Source organism: Setaria viridis, chromosome 1 (genome assembly GCF_005286985.2).
Source record: "Setaria viridis chromosome 1, Setaria_viridis_v4.0, whole genome shotgun sequence".
NCBI classification, from domain to species: Eukaryota; Viridiplantae; Streptophyta; class Magnoliopsida; order Poales; family Poaceae; genus Setaria; species Setaria viridis.
Genome location: NC_048263.2, coordinates 771,603 through 793,292, shown reverse-complemented (window position 1 = coordinate 793,292; position 21,690 = coordinate 771,603). Strand labels below are relative to the sequence as shown.

Here is a 21,690-nt window from a genome sequence, read left to right as displayed (position 1 = left end):
TAATTTATGGTTTTCATATTCAATGATTGTGTCTAGATATTTTTTTCCGTTGCCTATTGTTTCTAAATTATCGGTGAGATGGAAGTGGTTTTCAAGTAGTAGCATGTACATTTATTTATCATATGCATCTTTCACTTTTGCTGATTAGAAATTTAATTTTATGTGTATTATATGAGGTATGATATCTCCTCCACGTTGAAATCATCGTCCTTAGTTAGATGAGTATGAGGAAGTTGATAAACACTAGAAGCATTGTTTGGTTTTATGAAAAGGTAGTATGCCTCCCTCTTGTTCTAATTGCTTGTTTTTTACATCCAATGGTTTATTGGCATTTGTTCTTGGTACACCACATGTTGTAATAAAACTTTGCTCTTGTTGCTTTAATAAGTGTTGGATGGCTACTGCAACAACAGTGTGGTCTAAACCGGATCTTGAATTGACTTTTAAAGCCTTCAACAAGTAAATTGGCGCGCCCTTCGTTTCCATGTGGGTACTACATGGTGAAGGATATTTTATGAATTTGTATGGATATCTTATGAATATCTAAATATCTCCACTTCAATATGAATGAATTTAATTATTTCTAGTTATTATCATTTCCTTATATGTATATCTAATTCAGTGCATTTTTGTTTTATATTACACTCAACTAGAAATTGAGTTGGCCAAACAATAGCATTGCATATTTATAAAATTTAAAACTAAAGATGTGAAATACTCCTCCTGCCCAAATACTTTTTGTGTAGTCTTTATTATCTTAAAGCACTTACTGTTTATACAATATCTAAGCAAACTTTGTCATGAAATATTGAGTTCGTATGAATTTGAACCAATTCAAATACATAGAACACATCCAATACATTCCTTTGCCTGGTTTCTGATGGTTTCCTATTCTTTTGACATATTGGGTTTTCTTGTGATGTCCACTTGATCTTCGCTTCAGGTGTTTGATCACCTAAGTCCATCCTCTTATATCCATTAAGCTAAGTTCTTGTATACCAGCAAATATTTGGTTGTTGTTCTTCGAAGCTGGTGAGGTGGGTATTGCGTTTTTTTAGATAACGAGGTGAGTATTACGCTTGAGTAACTTGATGCTAAACATTTCTCTGTCACAAACACCATAGGGCCGTTGTTTTGCTAAACTATATTATTCTGACTAGATGCGACACATGATTAAAGATTCAGTTCATGTGCTCTAGCAACACAATTACATGTTTATCGATGGGGGGTTGCAAACTAAAGTTACACGAACATGCATCAGGTATTCAGAGGTTCGCACCTGACAAATTCGAGTTTGAATTGGGCCCGATCAACGTAATCATCAAAGATTCGACATTCAAGGTGAAATGTTGGTTTGCCTAGCTAATTGCTTCTACCAATCCCTCTCAAGTAAATGCTTCCAGGAGCACACCTAGCGCTAGCACGCGTGGATGAAGTTGGGCTGTGAGCCGGTGACAGAGGCTGCCTGGCTGCCCAGTGAGTTAGTTAAAATGGAGAAAGATTTCGCGTTTCTGTAATTTGTTGTAGTATATGGCCACAGAAAAGTGAGCACAGAGCCATCCTAGCTCAGTGGTAGAGCGCGTGGCTTTTAACCACGTGGTCGTGGGTTCGATCCCCACGGATGGCGTTTTTTATTTTCTTCTTTTCCCTGATTTTCTTTATCTCTTTTTATCATCTCCATTTTTTTTTCCATCTCATCAATCTGAAAATCTGTGACATGCTCTGCCACTATTGCTTATCATAGTAATTTTACTCCTGTCAACGTAGTACTCCATCGGGTTAAAAACACCAATATTGTTAGTTTTATATGATTTCTAACTTTAGGAACTATTATAATATATTCCCTCCGTTTCAAATTATGAGGGGTTTTAACTTTTCTAGGTACATAGTTTTTTTACACTTAATATACATTATATCTATATACATAATAAAAATTATGTATCTATATAAGCCAAAACCTCTTAAAATTTAGAACGGAAGTAGTAGTTAGGATCTCCACTAAGTAATAAGAAATGTACAATATTATGAAAGTACTTTTGTATACAAATCTACAATTGCAATTTCAAGTTTCCAATCTGAATATCCTGAAAGCCAGTGGCAATCAATGTTTTAGGACTAGTCTACACACTACACGCATGATAATTATATTTGTAATCTTTCTTTTTGCAAGGACAGTTATGTTTGTAATCCAATTTTCGAAGCCATTGAAGATCAGAATTTCAGGCGTGATTTGAAGGACGAAGTTACCATGAGCCTTTTTCTCTATCTTCTCTACAACTAAAAAAAAGTAAGAAGGGGATTTTTTTTACGGTGCGTCATTTTTTCGTCGTCCGTCCGTCCGCCCGCCCTCACTCCGTCCCCGTCCGCCCCCATCTCCCCACCCCGTTTTTTTCCGTTGCTTTTCTCACGCACACAGCCGCCGCCGCCGCTGCGTCTCCGGGTCGACGCTGCCACCGCCGCACCGACTCCTCCCGTCGCCCTATTGTCGCAGCCACCACCGCCCGCTCGCCAGGCACGCCTCTGTGCTCCGCCGCGCCGGAGCCACGACATCGCCGTTCCACGCTGTGTCCATGCTGTCGGCGAGCCGTTCCTCGCTCGCCGCACGCTGCCGTGTCCACGCTGTCGGCGAGCCGTTCCTCACCGGCCAGGTCGACACCGCCGCCGCGCCGGGCAGACAATGGATTCATCACCGAATCATGTAAGTGTAATTCATGTTGTCGGACACACTGCAATGCCATGTTTCCGTCCTGATGCTCCTTGAGTTCTCATCTATTTGAGTGCATTGGCTATCAGTTGTTCATGTTCGATGAAATGCATTACCCATGCCATTCTTATCTTGTGGCACCACTCTCCTTCCTAAAGGTTTTATATTTGTCTACTTTTCATCGAAAATGCAGAGACAAATCGGGTGTTAGCCACTGCATCACATGGCGTCCTGCACTCCGCTGTAAACGTGTTGATGTAAGTGGTGCTACAGCATTCGGTGTATCTTTCTCTAAGGATTCCTATGAGATCCAGTTCAAATGTGATTGGAACATTAGCATGAATTTGGAAATGCTAACTTACCACTCTCTTGAATAGGTCATTCTCTGATGGTGCGGCTAGTTCACTGTCCTTTGAACTGGATCTCATAGGAATCCTTAAAGAAATCCTTAAAGAAAGATAGTTTTCAAAAACCATCAAATGTGTACCAGAGAATTAGAATCTCATCTCAAGCTATTTGTATGTTCCTAAAATGCCTGCTTAACGAAAAATTTGCTGAATGTGATAGCTGGGATTGATCTTGTCAGGTTTGGCTTCTTGCGAATTATATTTGAAATGTGACCCTCATAAGCTCCAATCTTTGTACAAACTACAATTTGTACTTCTATGTTAAGGCAAAGTGAATGCTTTCATTAGAAAATGTCAAATATTTCATATGATGAGAATGATGCTTATGGAGGTAATTTGTTTTTGCCCGTACAGCACAATCCTAGTTTAAAAAAAAGTTACCAAACTTACCGTGCACCTTGTATTTCGGAGTTTGCCACCATGCACGTGAGAAAAAATAAATAAATAAACAGATGAATAGGACCACAATGAAACCACCGTCGTGTCAGCAGTGACAGGCACGGTCATGAATGAGCCAGTCCTTCACATGTTTGGTGCTGCAACTTGCAACGGCATCCATGCAGAGCACATGCCAATGAGCACCCCGGCGGGACGGGACCAGCGGAAACAGAATCCAGAAACAGCAAGCACAACTGAGCTGAGCACAGGATCATGGAATCCGATACAACCAATCAGACATTCAGACCACCAAAAAACTTACGATACATACCAAGATCAGATCATCAGATGATGACAACCATTCTAAACCTCCCAACATCACCTAAGCGTCTTGCATCGCTAAAAAATTCTACCATACCCATAACATCATCAACGAACGAACAGGGATTAGAAGAGCTTGTAGGGGGAGGACGCGTCCAGCGGGTGGATCAGGTAGGTGAGCACCAGGGCCACCAGCATCAAGACATATGCGATCCCCAGGTCGATTGATGTGCCTGCAGGGAATCAATCACAAGACAGTTGCACATGTTAGTTCTGCAAACCACAGGAGAACATGAAAAGGAATCTGCTGTGCAGTAGAGAATTGCTGTGTTACTGTCACATGTGTAACTAACCAGTGATAAGTAATTGCTAACTCACTGCAATAACTTGAGACCAATTTAATGCATTTCTGTATGTACAAAATTAAAAGAGACTGGACAAAGGATTCCATAGTGTTTCAAATTAGCATTGGACATTTTCAGTGAGTACACAGCATTCATACGTAAACAAATTTGTCAAGACTGCACAAGGATGAAGTACTCCGTATAAATGGCACAATCTACGGTCACTCTTCCTACTTCTAACTTTATCTGATGAAAATCAACAGTGCAGGGCAGTTCACACAAAACAATTTTTCAGGACAGCACAAACCACAAAGAAAAGTCATTTTCAGTACTTGTTACCTCGGCGCATTCTACTCACTCTTCCTATTTCCAGTTAGGACATTTAAACCACTGGGACATGCCAGTTCACACATCAACCAATTTGTCGAGACCGCACGAAGAACGGTCCTTTTCAGTACTCATTACAAATGGCAAATTCCTTCCAAATTGTGCAGTCATTTTAAGGCAAAGAAATCCCCATCTAGATACGTGTCTGTAAAGGGAAGGCTGCCAACATGGGCTGAAAACTACTCCAGCACCAATTAAATCACAAACAAACATAGGAAAATAGACCACAACTTGCAAAAGAAAAGGACCCAGCATGGATCTGTCTAGGACCACCAACAGGTTAACAGAGGACCATATCCCTCCCTTGTAGTGAACCACCGAGGACCATCTCTTCGTCGATCTAAGATCACCAACAGATACATAGCTGCCTAGATGAATAGAGAGTACTTTTTTGCCTCGCATCAGAAATACATAGCTACCCTTTTCTTGTGGCAATGAGACATTTAATTTGAGCGACAGAGAACAGAAAAGTGGCATTCCAGCACTTGCTCCTGTCAGAGCAAAAAAGCAAGGAGATTGCAGTAGCCACAATCAACATTTCTACAGACTACCAAATCATTTAGTAAAAAAAAACAAACTACAAGTCCATTTGCGACAGAAGCATTAGACAATGTGCAAATCTGACACCAGTTGGTCGATTGTGAACATCTTGGACGCCTGGACAGCAGGACTTCACTAATCAATATGCCAAAAAAAAACTCCTACAAAACGCTAGTATTTATTTAGCCATAACGAATTGCCTAGGTGTCGAAATTGAAGGATGGCATGAGGGCAACTCCAACCTCTGCATGGTTTTTAGCAATAGTGAGATTTTTTTCTGTATTTAATTTCTGTATTTTCGTGCAAACGCGTCCAGAGTCCTGACCACAGGAGGGAGAATATATGCACGAGATTCGCGCTGTTTCAACTGAAATTAATGTCCAAACATGGGGATCTAACGCAATGCACATGTGGGTGTCGAGGAAAAATTGTGCCTACATTTTTTTTCTTTTAACGAACAAGCACGCATAATGCGCCAATTTTCTTCCACTTCGCGCTAAGTAAGAACCAGATCGACGAACACCGGAGATTTTTGTTTCAACGGTGAACAAACAGAGAACGCACGACGAGGCCCGCGGCCCTTCCACGATCCAGCCGCGCGGATCGAGAAATCCCGCGACGGGAACAGATTCGCGGCCGCAGATCGCAATGCGAGAATCACCGAGGGAAGAATAATGGGGGCGGCGGGACTGGAGCACGTACCGTCGCTGGTGGGCGCGGGCGCCGGCGCCTGCGCCGCCGCCGCCGCGGCCGGCATGAAGATGGCGACGACGAGCGCGGCCACCGCGATCGCCCCGAGCGGAGACCTCGCCGCGGCCATTCCACCACCCCGAGACGTCCGCCGCCGGCGCGGGAGAGGAAGAGAGGGAACGGACGGACGGCACGGCCACCACGCCACGCACCGGCACCGACCACGCACACGCCTCTCTCTCTCTCTCTCTCTCCCTCCCTCTCTCTCCCCCCTCCGTTCCCTCTCTCTCCGCGCTCTGCTCCTCAAAAAAGCCTAGGGCTCCGAGACGTGGCTGCACCTCTACTGACCTGTGCAACTTAGAAAAAGCTAGCGAGCTACCCGTTCCAATGACAAGCGGGTCCCGAAAGACCCACGGTTGCGCGGGCCCGCAGCCAGTGGCTCGTGCAAGGGAACCGCGCCGAGTGGGGCCAGTTGGGATTGTGGGGGAGGGAGATTCTCTATTTCCAACGAAGGATATGCCCCTGCGGCGTTGTGGCCGACAGGCAAGCCCATTACGCTGCAGCTGGGCCCGGACTTACTGGGCCCACTGGCATAGGGCGGGAGGCGGAGCTTCTGGGCCGTCACGTGGTGTGCTCGGTCGCGGCGGACTTTGTGGGTGGTGGTGCGCGAGGCATCATGTGCAAGGGACGCGCCAGCCAGCCTGGGGGGAGCTGGGCCGAAACCGCTTCAACTTTTTTTAAAAAAAAAAACCGGCCACCCGTGGTGGCTGCGTCAGGATGACAGGCGGGCCCGCGCGGTGAGCCTGTGGACCAACGAGCCAGTGTCTTGACCAGAGCTCGTGCTGTGCCTTAAACGGAACGTGAGTTGTTGAGTTCGTGGAACGGGATGGACCCGGCTTGCAGGCAGACAGGCGTATATGCTGAAGATCTTGATCATCACGGCGGAATAATCTGGCGATGGCAACTGTTCATCCACTGCATGCCCGGACAAACTTAACATTTGCAGAGCGCATGGGGCTGGGAAATGGGATCATGCGACGAGGACCGGAGTGCAGAGTGCCCTGCACCTGCAGGATGCAGCAGCAGACTAGCAAGTGGCTCAGATTTCGGGACGTAGAGCACACTCATCTTCGCAAGTTGCAGCCCACAAGGAGTAATCAAATCGTACCATGGCCCATGGGCGCCGGCATCGTATTGAGAAGGTGATCAGCACAGCAGAAGCTTGCTAAGCTCCTGGTACGCCTGATGGTTGCTGATGCCCCAAGGAAAGGAATCAGAAGCAGAGCCTTGGAGTTGCAGGCTTTACAGTACAGAGATGAGAGTACGATGAGATGACGGCACATTCTGGGCCAAACAAATGCAATGAACAAAAAGTCCATCCATGATCCATAAGTATTGCTCCATCCTCCTTCCATCTTCCTGCTGAGACCATGTGCGCATTCATTCAGCCGTCGTAGCTCTGCTGTCTCTGTGCAGCAGCGAATCGGTTGCGAGGCTGTACATGGTAGGCCGGTTGGGCCGTAGCCCGTAGAGCTGCTGCTGCTGCCGTGCGTGCGCGCATGCACGACGAGAGAAGAACGCGCGAGATGGGCAAGGCCCATTCGCGGAGGAGGATATCCCAGCCCAGAACGACAGAATCTCTCTCGATTAAAACGTTGCCGCGTCATTCTTGCCAACGGTACAAAGCGTCAAAGCAGCAGCTGCTGCTTCTTTTTTGGGCGACGCGCCGATGCCCATCCTACAAGTAGCGGGGGGAATCACCCCATGATTTCAAATTCATCCACCTGCGTTTACGTATATATTTGAACGTGATTCGACAACCTGTATTCAAAAAAGGAAGGGTAAGGGTAGTACTCCCTCCATTCTCTTCTGACAAGATTATATGCAAAATTAAAATTTTCTCTTTTGATAGAACTATTTGAGTTGCCACCTCATGTTTGACACATACGACTGTTCGATTTTGTGCAGTGTAACTCTTCTAAAAAATAATTGGTGCATGTATATGGTGACATCGGTACCGAGGTGCATGTATATGATAACGAGGAGTACATAATGACATAATTCATTAGATGATAAGTAGAGTTCATTCTCCTTGATCATTGTGCCAAAATGAAATAGTCCTATCAAAAGAGAATAGAGGGAGTACATTATGAATCATGCGAGTAACTCAGAAAATATTGCGATTACTAACATGTGAACTCATAAAATTTGCATTACCCATATGAATGAGAAGTTTTTTAAAGGAACATGAATGAGAAGTCGAGGTAGTATAATTTATTCCTTCAAACCGGAGGGAGTATTATGAGCACGGTGCAAACTACCCCTAATCAATGCCTGCCACTGCCTTTTTTGCCGCCCCCAACAACCAGCGCTCCCACCATCCTCGCATCGCTCTCGCCATGCCTTGCTGCTGGCCTTCTCTACCTTGCCACGCAGCTAGCTTTGCCAAAAACAAATTATTCATTTATGCCAAATAATGTTCATGGGATACACAAATCTCATTATTACAAAATATAAGAGCTACCATCTATTAAACAATCCCGAAACTGATTCATATTTTGATCTTCATCCCCGTGTTGGGTAGTAGCTATATTTCCTTGAGACGATGATGCTTCTAACGGTGGAACATAGTTTTCATCATGATCCGTCATATCGAAGTGCTCATCCACCATAGCACTCTCTCTAATGAAATTATGAAGTGCCAAGCAAGTGATAATTATTTGGCTTTGTTTTGCCATCGGATCACTCGGTAAGTTTAGCAAAATCTGTGATTTCATCTTCAAAACTCCAAAAGACTACTCGATGACATTTCGAAGTGACGAATGTGCATAATTGAAAAGCTCCTTTTTACCTCTTGGAATTGGTCCTTGTCAAAATTCTGGGAGATGATACTTTGTACCCTTGTACGGTGAAAAATAACCCGATCGGTTTGGGTACCCAGAGTCCACAAGATAAAACTTTCCTGCACATTCATATTACTTTTGTTACTTACAGGCAAAGGACTGCAACTATGTGAAAGAATAGACCATAGAACAAGGCAGTACCTTGAGGTTGATGTGGAAACTTGTCGCCATACTTGTTCAATGCATCTTTGAACACTCTCATATCATGAATCGAGCCAGGCTGGTGGTGGTATCTGTGGTGTTGCTTCCCCTCTTTCAACTGCTGGTACTCATGGGGCTATTAAGGGCGCCATCTACACCCCCCTCACCATTAGCAAGGTCTTCATCCTCATTTCCATATCCAGGGATGCATGAGGTCCGTCCATCAACAGCCACACCATGGAACATCTCATGTAGGAATCCAATGTAGGCAGTTATGCCCAACCTGAATTTCTTGCACTCTGCTTTTTTCTGAAATGTACAAATAAAGAACATACAAAATGAGAAGATAATACAAACTGAGAAGATACTTATGTAGGAAAAACTCTTGTTACAGTACCTCTGTGTTTGTTTTCTACCAATAGTCACTTGCAATTATTGTTTCATCTGGGTTTCTACCTAATCCTAATTCACTCAAGGTCTATTTGTGAAAAGTATATAGGGTCTTGCATTGAGTCCATCTATTTCTAAATTGTTTGATTTGATGGTTGAGGTCAGTCCTTTGGAGGAATTTTTGTGCTATATTCTTATAACCTCTACTAGACATTGTCCCACCCAGGCAATTACCTGCCCGAATTTGTTCAACAGCAAGTTCACATAATATATATATGTGTTCTCTTCGTTCCAATTTGCCTTGTCATAGCAGTTCTATTACACAAAATGTAATTTCAGTTTAAGAGCTTTCAGTTTAAACTAAATCTTTCAGATTCAGGAATCATTTGACACGTATACGAAAGAAGCATCTATTTATTCCACACAAAAAAATATGGATCTTATCAACTGGGAGCCGTTGTCATCTTCATCCCCGAGGTCATCGTGACCACCAGCATCCTCTGCAGGAGAGGCGTTGATCCTGGCAAACGTTGCTCCACGGACAACGCGATTAGCCACCAATCTCCCACGACCTCCACCTCCCATCCCAGTGCCGGATTCTAGTGGCGGGTCGCCAACGCAGAGGAGAGGAGGATGAACCTGGGGGCCGGATCCCGCTGGCTGGGGGCCGGATCCTGCTCCAGTGTTGAGGGACCTGTTGCGGCGACCACGTGCAGCCTGGGATCTTCCACGGCCGGATCCGCTCCCACCTCCGCTCGGTCAAGGAGGCTGGAATGCGCCGGATCTGCCACCATCTCCGCTCGATCCAAGACGAGGTAGCCCTTGGTCGCCGCAACCTCTTTCCCACTGCAAGTAACCCGAGTACTCATCGAGGAAGGGGAAACCCTCACCTAGGGAGTTGAGATCCAGGTTCTCCATGTGCACCCTCCCAGCCACGACGGTGCTTGGGAGAGAAGATCCAAGTTGTCGTCGTTGAGGGTGGCGGCGGAAGCAGGGAAGACGAGAGCCGCCAAAGAAGAACCACCCAGAGAGAAGTAGTCCCGGTAGACGTTCCTGTGGCCGTCCATGGTGGATCCGGCTTGGGTAGGAGTAGGTGCGGCGGCGGAGGCGTGGGGAGGAGCGGGGGCAGTGGCGGTGTAGGGAGCAGTAGGGGCGGCGGCAGGGAGGGCAGGGTGTGAGCGAGATGGGGAATGGATCAGGAGAGAGCAAGGGTAGAGGATTGGATCGGGAGGGGGGTGAGGGGTGGGACGGGGCATCAATGAGGAGCAGACCCTGTCAATAGTCTCCTTTAGTCCCTTTTAGTAACCTCTTGGGGACTAAAGGGCTAAAGTTTAGGGACTAAAGTTTAGTCCCTTTTAATCACCATGGCAGTTTAGAGACTAAGAGCAACTACAAGAGTACCCTAAAAAATTCTACCCTAAAACTATGTATCGGGGGCTCTTCCAAAAAAATTCCCCCAAAAACATATCAATCCACAGTAGATCGCTAATAAATAGCTCCAATATTTCAAAATAGGCCACATCATCATATTGGGCCCGTTAGGATCCGTTGCTTTTTTTCCCACCGTGGCGCCGATGACGGACCCTAGCATGGTGTTGTAGATGTTGAGCGCGGCAACGGCAAAGACAAGCACCGGCACGGTGCAGAGCAGCGCGAACGTGAAGATGTGCACGCACATGTTCCCCAATCGTAGGCGCTCCATGTTCCACCCGAACACGCAGAACGTGCACGTCAGGGATAGCGCCGCCACCGTCGAGTCGTCATCGAGGTCCAGCAGCCCGACAGCTCACTCCGCCTTGGCGACCGCCGCTCTGCCATTGTTGTACTACGAGGAGGCGTTCGCGGCCGTAAACTCGTCCAGCACGGCCGCGGCGTCCTCGTCGTCGGTGGACGCCGGGAGCACGACCTTTCTGTCGAGCGGGTCGTAGATCATGTACAGGGTGGCGGCGATGGGGAAGCCGAGGCCGAGCGCCATACACAGGTTCACGACCCGGGCACATCTCGCTGCTGAAGGTCCAGAAGAGGGCGCAGTAGGTGTGCTGCGCGAAGCACGTGGCCCCTCGCCCTGCCGCTCGACCTGCGTGCGCGGGAAGGGCCGCGCGGGCGTGCGGGAATCGAGATTGGGGGGAATGCTAACGCTAAAATATACATGGTGACAGGCTGTTTTTTAATATCATGAAAAAATTAAGGAAGGTTTGGGTGCACTATTGGAATTCGTTTTTTCTCGTTTTTTAGCAGTCTCTTGTAGTTCTTTAAAAGGGACTAAACTTTACTCAGCAGCGCCAAACCAAACTGGGCCTGAAGCATCACGCGTGTGCCGCCGTTAATCTGCGCCGCAACCTGGCCCGATCATCAAGACCTCTCTCTCGCTCACCTAAACCACGAAATCCAGAGCGATCGATCCGGTCGAAAAGGCCACGGCATCGCGCCCCGCAAAGCAATTATGATCGCCAGCTGCAACAAACGGCTAGTGGCGCCGCGCGTGCGCAGGGCGCGCCGCCACTGTGCGACGGCACTTCCGGTGGCGGAGGCTGCTCCTACAGCTGCCGGGATCCGGTTGGCCGTGCGTTCCGTAATCCGCGTCCCTGACGGAAAACGATGGGTGTGATCCGGACACTGCTACTACCATGGATGGGAGGCGCGCATGCATGATTGCTGGATTGATGCGATCGATCACTGCCTGCCTGATGGCCTTTTCGTGGGCCTGCTCACATGGGAGGTTGCATTTGTAGTGTGATCTTCGGTGATGGATGATAGATGGTACTCTGGTTGTTTTAGTTTTTTTAATATATGAAATTTCTATACACGTGAGTGTGAGTATAGGATTTACTCAGGCTATCTTAAAAAAAAGATATATACATTTTTCTATGTATCTAAATATAGGGTTATGTTTAGATTCATAGCAAATTCTATATAACTAGAAAAGTCAAAACGGCTTGCATTTTAAAATGAAGGTGGTAGAACGGCCTGTTAGTGCTGGGCTAGCTGCTGCTGCTGGCTGATTAACCCCTTTATTACGCTGCTAGTCTGCTAGCAATCGGCGACGGCACGTACAGCTGAATCTTAATCTGCACCCAATCGATTAAAGGACAAGAACAAGGCACAATGCCTTCCAACCGATGGATCTTGCTAATAATTAATTACATACTCCGTAGCTCTTCTAATGTTTATTGGCGCAGACCTGAGCAAAATAGGCTTGGTCCAAGCCCAACAGGCTAAGCCCGGCCCGACACTCGTTTAGGATCGGACGTGGTGCGGATTTTCGCGGCATGAAAAAAATGAACGGGCTCAAGTCCGGCCCAAATAATAAAATTAATTAAAATTACACTAGAAAATGATGGGTAATCCAGCCCGAGCTCAGCCCGAATTTATTGGCCGATGGAGTTAATGGGCGGGTTTGGGCAAAGATTTTGGACGTGAAAGAAATCGGATTTTTTTGCCATTGCTCAGGCCTAGACGGCGCTAAGGCATGCATGCGTGCATGCACAATTTATTCCCTAAGATCTGGCGATGCGATCATACATGCGACCACAAGTACGTACAGGCCCTGTACTGCACTCGGAACAATATTTGAACACACGGGACCATTTGGCATCTCTTGTGTAAGTACGGATACGACACGTCAATTTATTTATTATATTTGTATGTGCGACGTCGTCAGGTACGCCTCTGCAGGGGGGCGAGATCATATGCAATCCAGGAGCAGTTGCATTTCAGTGTGCACTGATGCACCCAGCCAGCGTGCACGAGAATATTCCGGTGATTGGTTAAACTACGGCTGTACCTGCGGACGTCCTTACCGTTGGAACCATGCATTGATCTCTCATTAGTTTTAATCATGAAAACGTGAAGAGTTATATAATTATGGACAAAGGACAGGCATTTAAACCATCGTCATGTTCTCGAACAAAAAAATGGGTTTTATGTGAACTTTTATGGTTTTAATTCGTTTCCTCTCAATTGTGTCGGGCCTTGTGAAAGGATCTCTAACCTAGTGGTTAGAGCACCTGAATAGCACCCAGTAGATCCAGGTTCGACTCCCTGTGGGAGCAAATTAAACATGAGTGGAATAAAAAAATTAAAAAAATAGGTCGGTAAAAAAAATTGTGTAGGGCCTTAAGAATAAAATATATACCATTAACCAACCAATCCATTGGTGGGCGCTTAGTAGCCAAGTTGCTTGGACAAAGCATATTCAAGCACATTTCCAAGATGGCTTGGTGGTACTTAACAAGAACATTTCCAAGTTTGGCCTTTCATTTTCTTTTGGTCTCAAACTTTTCAGTTTTCTAAGCCCATTTCACTTGCTTGCGCCTTGTGTTATTGTACAACAGGTACAGAGTTAATCACTGTGAAGATTTTACATAAAAGGTCAAATAATTTTGTGTAGCTCTTCCCGGAAGGAGAAAGCACATGCATCCGAGTATATTATTTATCCTACTTTCGAAGTGGAAATAAAGGGAGATGCATAGACGCGAAACAGAGGAAAAATCCCTGCATATATTCTGAAGAATGTCAATGAATAGACTCTGCATATTCTGCACATTTTCACTGAAAGATACATGATGTCATGATATATGTTGCCTGCCCTTGTAAAATTTCAACCATATATTCTTAAAATTCCTCCCTATATTCTTGATGTAACGGATACTATATATATGTCATGACATTTGCTTGAAAGGGAACCACACTGTTTGAGTGCTCTTGAACTTGAGTTTATGTGTATCTTTTTTACTTAATAAAGAAAGGCAAAAGAAAAATAAAAAAAGTAGATAGTCTATCTGGTTGGACCTTAGACACTCCCCTAAAACTCTATCTTGTAAAAAAAATGATGGACCCACTCCATTGCTAACCGAAAAGAGAAAACAAAACATGAGAATTTTGTTACATTTGTAGGTCCTCCTAAATTCTAGCAAAATGAAAAGGCATATTTTTCAACACAATTTCACTGGGACTGTGGTATGAATGGCAGAGGTAACCTTATTATAGCATTGGACTAAATTGCCTGGTAGATAACACAATCATTTTGATTGTATTTTCAATTGATTCTAATGATAAATATTGATGTAGCTTAATTATTGAATTCTATTCCGAACAAGGATAATAAGGTAAATAGTCTGTGTATGTACAGTGTAATAGTATAGATTTAAGTAATCCTAAAGAAACAAATTGAACCTCAATTTGCATAAAAGTATTAGGAGGCATAGTTGGTAACCGTTTTTGAAAAAAAATAGTGTAGTGACATATGCTACCAAAGTGATTTTAACCACTGTCAATAAACGGGATCATTTATAAAATATATAACCTACTTCCTCCCTCCGTCCCAAATTACTATTCGTTTTAGCTTTTTCTAAGTACATATTTTTTATATACACCTAAACATAATTATATGTCTACATACATAGAATAAGTGATGTATCTAGAAAAATCAAAACGAATATTACTAGATACGTAGCAAAATCTATGTATCTAGAAAAGTCAAAATAAATAGTAATTTGGAACGGATGGAGCAGTGATTAACAACGTAGGTGAATACTATATCCACGACAAGTCCGTTTTATATTTTGAAAAAGAAGTGAGCAAATCTTTTTCCTAAACATGAAACAAAAACTGGACCAAATCTTCGTGAACATCCTCGGTCCTCTCTCCCGGAAACTGAGCCCGGAAAACCCGGCCGGATGAGACACGCGGCCGTCGCAAGTTCGCAACGAGCCGCGACGCCAGGCCGACGTCAGCCGAGGCGCCCAGCCGACATGCCGAGCCCAGCGGTCAGTGCCAGGGGCGCTACGCGCCGACGCGTGGGGAAGCGGTGGTCCTCCTCCTCCTCCACGCGCTCACGCGACGGCCGCCAAGTGGGCGCGGGGCTCAACCGGAGGAACCGGTCAAACGGCGCGACTTTTGCAACACCCCCTCCCTCCCCCGCTCGAGGTCGTCGCCCTCCCAGGTCGTCCCCTGTGTCTCTGAGCGACGGGCCCCACGGTACGGAGCCCACGTGTCCATATCGAAAAGTCAAAGGCCCGTCCGAAAGTACGGAGCCCCCAATTTACTGCCGCTGCCAGCTGGGAGACTGGGATTGTTCTCCGTCAAGATTCGTGCGGTGGCAGAGCCTAGTCGGCTGCGATGCGAATGGACTGGACCTGGACTCGTGAGAGGAGCGATCGACGAGCTGGTCAAGACGTGAACTGCTGGAGGTGTACACTGTGCCTTCGGAACTCCGTTTCCGTTGCTTGTTCATACGGACGTGAACCGCTGCAGGATGCAATTGGGGTTTGACTTGCGCAAAAGAAAGTGAAAAACTGTCAGGCAAAGTCCACATCACCGTCTAATTTATTCAAACCGCAGTATGTCATCAGCTCTTTTTAAAAGCACTTCGTGTTGTTATAATATTGTTAATTGGAGTGTGTGTGATTTTAAATACGGTATTATTGAGCACATGGGCGGTGGATTTTGAATGCATGGACTGTACACAGATAATAACAAGCGTGCCATGGTTGACCCTTTCTACTAATACATATCATGTTGTTTCAATTTATAGTGTTTATTGTAGCAGCACATTGTCAAATTATGGACTAATTAGGCTTAATAGATTCGTCTCGCCATTTAGTCTCCATTTGTGCAATGGGTTTTTTAAATAGTATATATTTAATACTCCTAATTAGTATCTAAACATTCGATATGACAGAGACTAAAGTTTAGCCCGGGGATCCAAACACCCTCTAAATGTGCACTAACCAAACTGAACAACAGGAGCACTTAATTGTGTGTTTATCATGATTTTGAGAAGGAAATGGCCACGAGGGGCCTATCTATCTATATATATATCGTTCATCGTCAACCAGAAAAATATATGTTTAATTTGTATCCATTATAGACAAATATGTATGCATATGCTCCCCAAGTGGCTGATTTAACTTTAATACAATCCAGTGCAATGCTAACTTTATTGCCAAATATACAACACATAACATATACATATATAGTGTTGAGTGGGAACATGAATAATGTGGATACAATGGCTACATATTGCATAGACACACTAGTCATATCATATTCAAGCATCAATTAGCAATGGAAAAAAATTAAATATTTATACATCATTGCAAAAAAAAATCGCATAAGACTGCGTACACATATATCCTATCTAGCCGTGAACAACCTACAAAATGTCGAACAAAACCTATAAACTACTCATCCATCCCAAATTATAAGTCATTCCAAGAATCTTGGAGAGTCAAAGTATCTCAAGTTTGACCAAATTTATATGATAATATAATAATATTTATGATGTCATCTAAGTATCATTAGATTTTTCATCAATTATATTTTCATAGTATACCTATTTGATGTCATAAATCTTTATAATTTTCTCTATAATTTTGGTCAAACTTGAGATGTTTTGACTCTCCAAGATTCTTGGAATGACTTATAATTTGGGATGGAGGGAGTATATTTTTATAAATCGTGGCCACCAGAGTAACTGTAAGCATATATATTCAAACATCAAGAAGCAGCTAAAGTTTTAACATAGGTCATCATGCGGTATAAATCATAGCTAAAATACTGTAAGTAGATACACACATATCTTATAACAACAGAGTATAAATGCGTACTGAAATTATATAAGACATATTAAATGTATAGTCAAATGACAACTAGTAATGAAAGTTTTAGGCCATCCTTTAGTATAATCGTGGCTAGAATATTGCATATTGGTGTATGCATATCTTGTTAGAATCAAATATACATTTGTATCTTAATCATACAAGAGGCATTTTGGCCACAAATAGTAATGCAAATTTGAATACAGTACATCCTAATTCATAAATCATAGCTACAAAGATATGTATGCATATCCTACCTAGCCATCAACAAGCTGCAAAAGATTTTTGATACAATCTTAGGTTATTTTACAAAATCTTATAATAATATTGCAGGCACAATCATAAATCATATCTATTCATATGTATGCATATTTCAATTCAATGCAATAAAGAGTCATATATATACCATATTGATGTGAGTAGCAAAAAGATTTTTGTATTTCAAAACCACGGGCAGATAGTGCAGACAGAATCTATTCAAATGTTAACCGGTAATGAAAAAAATTAATAGAGGCCATCCTCATCTATAAATCATAGCTATAAGATTCCAAATTGACTTACGCAATATCCTGTTAGAGCCGATTATAAATACGTGTTCTAATAAAATAAGAGATATTTCGGCGACAGATAGTAACTGAATTTTGAATTCACTCCATCCTAATTTATAAATCATTGTCGAAAGATACCCAAACGTGTCAGCACGAGCTTTTATACAATATATTATGGTATTATAAACCATGGGCAAATACACCCGACACAAATCTATTGCAATGTTAACAACTAGTAATGAAAATCTTAATAGAGACCATCCTCAAGTGTCAATCGTAGCTAAAATCTTAATATCTCGTTAGAGTCAATTATGCACACGTACTTTAACCAAATAAGAGATATTTTTGGCCAGAAAAACCTGCTAGTTCCCATTTACTAGCCTCCTGTTTTCTGTTTCCCCCCTTTTGAATCCTCTCACCGCTTTGACATTTCACAAAGTCAAGTGGGACCGCCCTGCCCTGCAGGCCTGCCTGCGCCCCACCCTCTATAAAACTCCAAGCCCCAAGAAAGAAAAGAAAAAAAAAACCACAGCATAGACCAGTAGCCCTCACCCCTTTTTAGGACAGGATCCAATGCCTTTGCCCACCACTCTCTCTCTCCTTTTACTCCGCCCATAGTCTCCTCCCCCTTCCACAACAATCAATAAACTAGCAAAAGTCAGCGCCTCCGCCTTATCTCCTCCTCCCCCCCGTCTCCTCCAGCGCCAAGAACCCAACCACTCCGCGTCCGCGCCAATGGAGGAGGACCGCTACTTCGACAACTGGGATCTGGACACCGTCGTGCGCCTGGGCTGCCGCCGCCGCCTCTCCCCGCCGCGGCAACCGGACAACCCCTTCGCGGCGTTCCTGCTTCCGCCGCCGCAGCCGCAGAAGGAGAAGCCAGCGCCGGCGCCGGCGCCGGAGCCTGCCAAGGAGCCGGAGGCAGATGCCGGGTGGCGCTTCCCGGACCTCTTTGCTGGCGGCGGGCAGGACGGCGACGAGCTCCTCATGGCCCTGTTAGCCGCCCACCCTCCCCTGCCTCAGCCGACTCTGCCAACGCCAACGCCGCCGCCTCCTCCGCCAACACAACAGCAGCAGCAGCAGCCACCGGTGGTGGCAGCGGTGGACGCGCCGCCACCTCAGGTGCGCGCCGCCGCTGCTCCGGCTTCTGCTCTGACGAGGGCGCAGCCGAGCGGGCGGCCGGTGCCCGGCGGAGTGCCAAGATCCAAGAGAAGGTACGCGTCCCTGAGTGCTTCTCCGCACGGAAATGGCAGCGGTTCTTTGCTTTCTTTGCTAACGCTGGCTGTTTCCATGCACTCCAGGAAGAACCAGGTGAAGAAGGTGGTCTGCCACGTTCCGGCGGACGGCTCGTCTTCGGACGTGTGGGCGTGGCGCAAGTACGGCCAGAAGCCTATCAAGGGCTCTCCCTACCCAAGGTCAGCCGAATCCCCTTCTCCGTTAGCTTCTTGTAACGAGAGACTGGCCATGGCGGCCGCCAGCGTCGGAGCATCCTGATCTCACCGGCTTTGCTCGGTTTCTTGAACAGGGGCTACTACCGGTGCAGCAGCTCCAAAGGGTGCGCGGCGCGGAAGCAGGTGGAGCGCAGCCGCTCGGACCCCAACACCTTCATCCTCACCTACACCGGCGAACACAACCACGCGGCGCCCACCCACCGCAACTCGCTCGCCGGGACCACCCGCCACAAGTTCCCCTCCTCGGCCGCGCCGCAGCCGCCGCCGCCATCCGTGGTGGTGGGCGGCGCCGGCGCCGGCGACGCGCAGGACCAGCACCAGCAGCCGAGCCCGAGTCCGACGTCCACGTCGGCCGCGGGGCTCTCCCCTACGACGCCACTGCGCACGCCGTCCATGGAGGAGGAGGACGACGAGGAGGACGAGCTGATGGTGGAGGACATGGAGATGGCCGGCGAGGACGAGCTGCTGTTCCTCACCGACGGCGACGACGCGGCACCGCTAGAGCCGAGATCCTCGCTCTTCGACATTGGCGACGAGCCCTTCCTGAGCTTCCCCTGGGTGCCGGCCCCCACCACCGCCGGCGAGCCAGCCACAGGAGCAGCCGGCGCCGGGAACTGACTTCTTGTTCTTGATGAAGAGACAATGATGTGCCGTCCTTGTAGATGAAAGAAATCGAGGGAAGAGAAGAGAGGAGAAGATAGCATCTGATCCTAATCGATCCGTTGTAGCAGCATAATGATACTAGTAGTAGTTCTAGCATCAGTAGTCATCCCAAACCAGTACAGAGCTTGATCCATTACCCACCTTCTAGCAGTTCTTCACTGATCAGAACAACACCATCTTTGCATTTTGTTCCTTTTCTGCTCTTTTTTTAGGTATGGTTGGGACTTTGTATCTCTTTTCCCTTAGGTGTCTGGTTTTTTTGCATTTGTAAATAGAAAGTGGTAGATGATGAACCAACAAAAAGGAGTGCAAAAATGAAAGAAAAAGTGGATGTTGTGTTTGGGTGGCTCTTCTTGGTTCTTCCTTTCCCTGCTCAACAACTTTTCTTCCTGCTTGTAGTAGCTTCTTTTCTTGTGTAAGCTTGAAGGGAGATGAGAACTCTTTAATTTAGTGGCAAATTTGATCGCTTTTGTTGTTCTCAAGAATGAAACCTCCATCTATCTTTGCCTTTTTGATGGTTCCTTGCGCCTCTGATGATGGACGGATCTGTTTGTATGGTGTGTGTGAATGCTGCTGGCTGCTTTTGGATGCTTGCTGCAGTGGGGGATGAGAAAAGGTCAAGGGGTTTAGTGCTATTTTTTCTCTTGGTTTTGTTTCTATCTCCTCTGACTTTTTCGAGGGGAGGACAGAGGGGTGCTGTGTTCCCATGGATTCCATGAGAGCTTTGGAGAGAGGTCAAGGAAAAGTTGGGGAGATATTGTTAGGACCACCCACAGGCCACATGAATAAACCTACTCCCTACAGTGTCACACACTGCAACAAGCAATGAGTGGGGCTGGAATCTAATGATTGAAAATGTGAACTTAGTGAAATGCCCTAAAAATTGTTCACGAGCCAAGTGAAATGCCTTGTGACATATTTAAAATTGATTACCCCTGATTCTTGCAGTGTTCGGCCGTGAGCCTTTTGATCGTTTATTTTTTTTTGTTAAGTGTTCAATCATTGGTTTGGTTCCACAGTTCACTCTCTTCTTGATTCAGTTTGGCTTGCTGAATTCTTGACCGTTGATAGTCCTGCTAAGGGCAAGTATATTGATGTTGTCTGATAGACAGTCTAATGCATTGACCTGTAATTTTAAGATGACTTAACAAACAATATGTACAATGGGTTGTCTTTTTAAGTTGTCTCATAGTAATTCTATTTCCTTAATTTGTGCATAGAAAAAAATGCTAGAAAAAAATATTATGAGTTGCATGGTGGAGTATTCATATCATAGTTCTAAAATCTAGCCTATGAGGCGGTTGTTTCGCGATATAACGACATCTTTCTCTTTCCTCACCCTCTCTCCTCCACATCAGCAAAAATCATATGTGGTATTGCATGAGACGACATGTAAGACCGCTGAAGTGCAGCAATGTACTTGCTCTTGAGTTCAATATGCATCTTCTTAGTCATTGCAATGGTAGTAGCACTATGACCTGGTTTAAAAAAAATCACTTGTGCGAACTTACTAAATTTATTTGGCAATATTCTTAATTAGCATGTATTGATATTCATGTTCACATATAGCTATGTTATGATCATGCGACTGTATTGTTGGCACTTGGGCTCATTTTTAAATCATTATTAAGAATAAGAGCTTTGCTACAATGCTATTAAAGGACCAGTGGTACTTCAAGGTACTTTCATTTCTTATTCTTCTTAGAGAAAAGAATTAAATAGATTTACACATAATTAAAAGGTCATCATAGTAATTTCTCACTATTTTTGCTACTTGGTCCCACCAAATTGGTACTTTTTGGTACTTCTCTTTTGGTACTTCATGATACTTCTTTTGTTTCCACCGTTCGATTTTGCCGAATGGATAGCTCTTATTTTTTTTCAAGCACTCTTAAAATTTCTCTAAGAACAAAATTTAAAAAGAAAATGTAGCATTGTCTTTTTTTCGCAACCATAGCAGATAAAGTTAGGGAACAACTTTTTAGAATATTAATAGAAAATAAAATTGTTTAAAATGAGGATAATATATATTGTTTATGGAAAATATTGCATAATTAAATTCATGTAATTGTTTTAACCATGATCCATTGACTATTGTATTTTTTAAATAAAATAAATGTTCCCCACAAGCGCTTTTCAAGGCTAATATGCATTACTAATAGTACAATATGGGAGGGCATATGTCCCCACTGGTTGATTGAGGATATTGTTGTACTAACATA

The 21,690-nt window shown here is 45.0% G+C and overlaps 2 protein-coding genes, 1 long non-coding RNA gene and 1 other non-coding gene across 4 annotated transcripts; 3 read left to right on the top strand and 1 right to left on the bottom strand.

Moving 5' to 3' along the window:
• Positions 1-1,555: 1,555 nt before the first annotated feature.
• On the top strand, positions 1,556-1,627 carry TRNAK-UUU (transfer RNA lysine (anticodon UUU)). Its single transcript has one exon. It is a non-coding gene; the product is annotated as a tRNA-Lys (tRNA).
• Positions 1,628-2,296: 669 nt separating this feature from the next.
• Positions 2,297-3,417, top strand: LOC117841580 (uncharacterized). Its single transcript, XR_004637324.2, has 3 exons — positions 2,297-2,698; positions 2,898-2,961; positions 3,082-3,417. It is a non-coding gene; the product is annotated as an uncharacterized lncRNA (long non-coding RNA).
• Positions 3,418-3,727: 310 nt separating this feature from the next.
• On the bottom strand, positions 3,728-6,079 carry LOC117841493 (arabinogalactan protein 16). Its single transcript, XM_034721923.2, has 2 exons — positions 5,784-6,079; positions 3,728-4,043 (listed from the first exon to the last, which is right to left on the bottom strand). Exons 1-2 carry the CDS (start codon positions 5,899-5,901, stop codon positions 3,937-3,939), a joined length of 225 nt encoding a protein of 74 aa, XP_034577814.1. The 5' UTR covers positions 5,902-6,079; the 3' UTR covers positions 3,728-3,936.
• An 11,785-nt stretch (positions 6,080-17,864) lies between these two features.
• On the top strand, positions 17,865-19,817 carry LOC117837032 (uncharacterized). The gene is made up of 3 exons (XM_034716625.2): positions 17,865-18,568; positions 18,656-18,769; positions 18,880-19,817. Exons 1-3 carry the CDS (start codon positions 18,090-18,092, stop codon positions 19,421-19,423), a joined length of 1,137 nt encoding a protein of 378 aa, XP_034572516.1. The 5' UTR covers positions 17,865-18,089; the 3' UTR covers positions 19,424-19,817.
• The last annotated feature ends 1,873 nt before the right edge of the window (positions 19,818-21,690 follow it).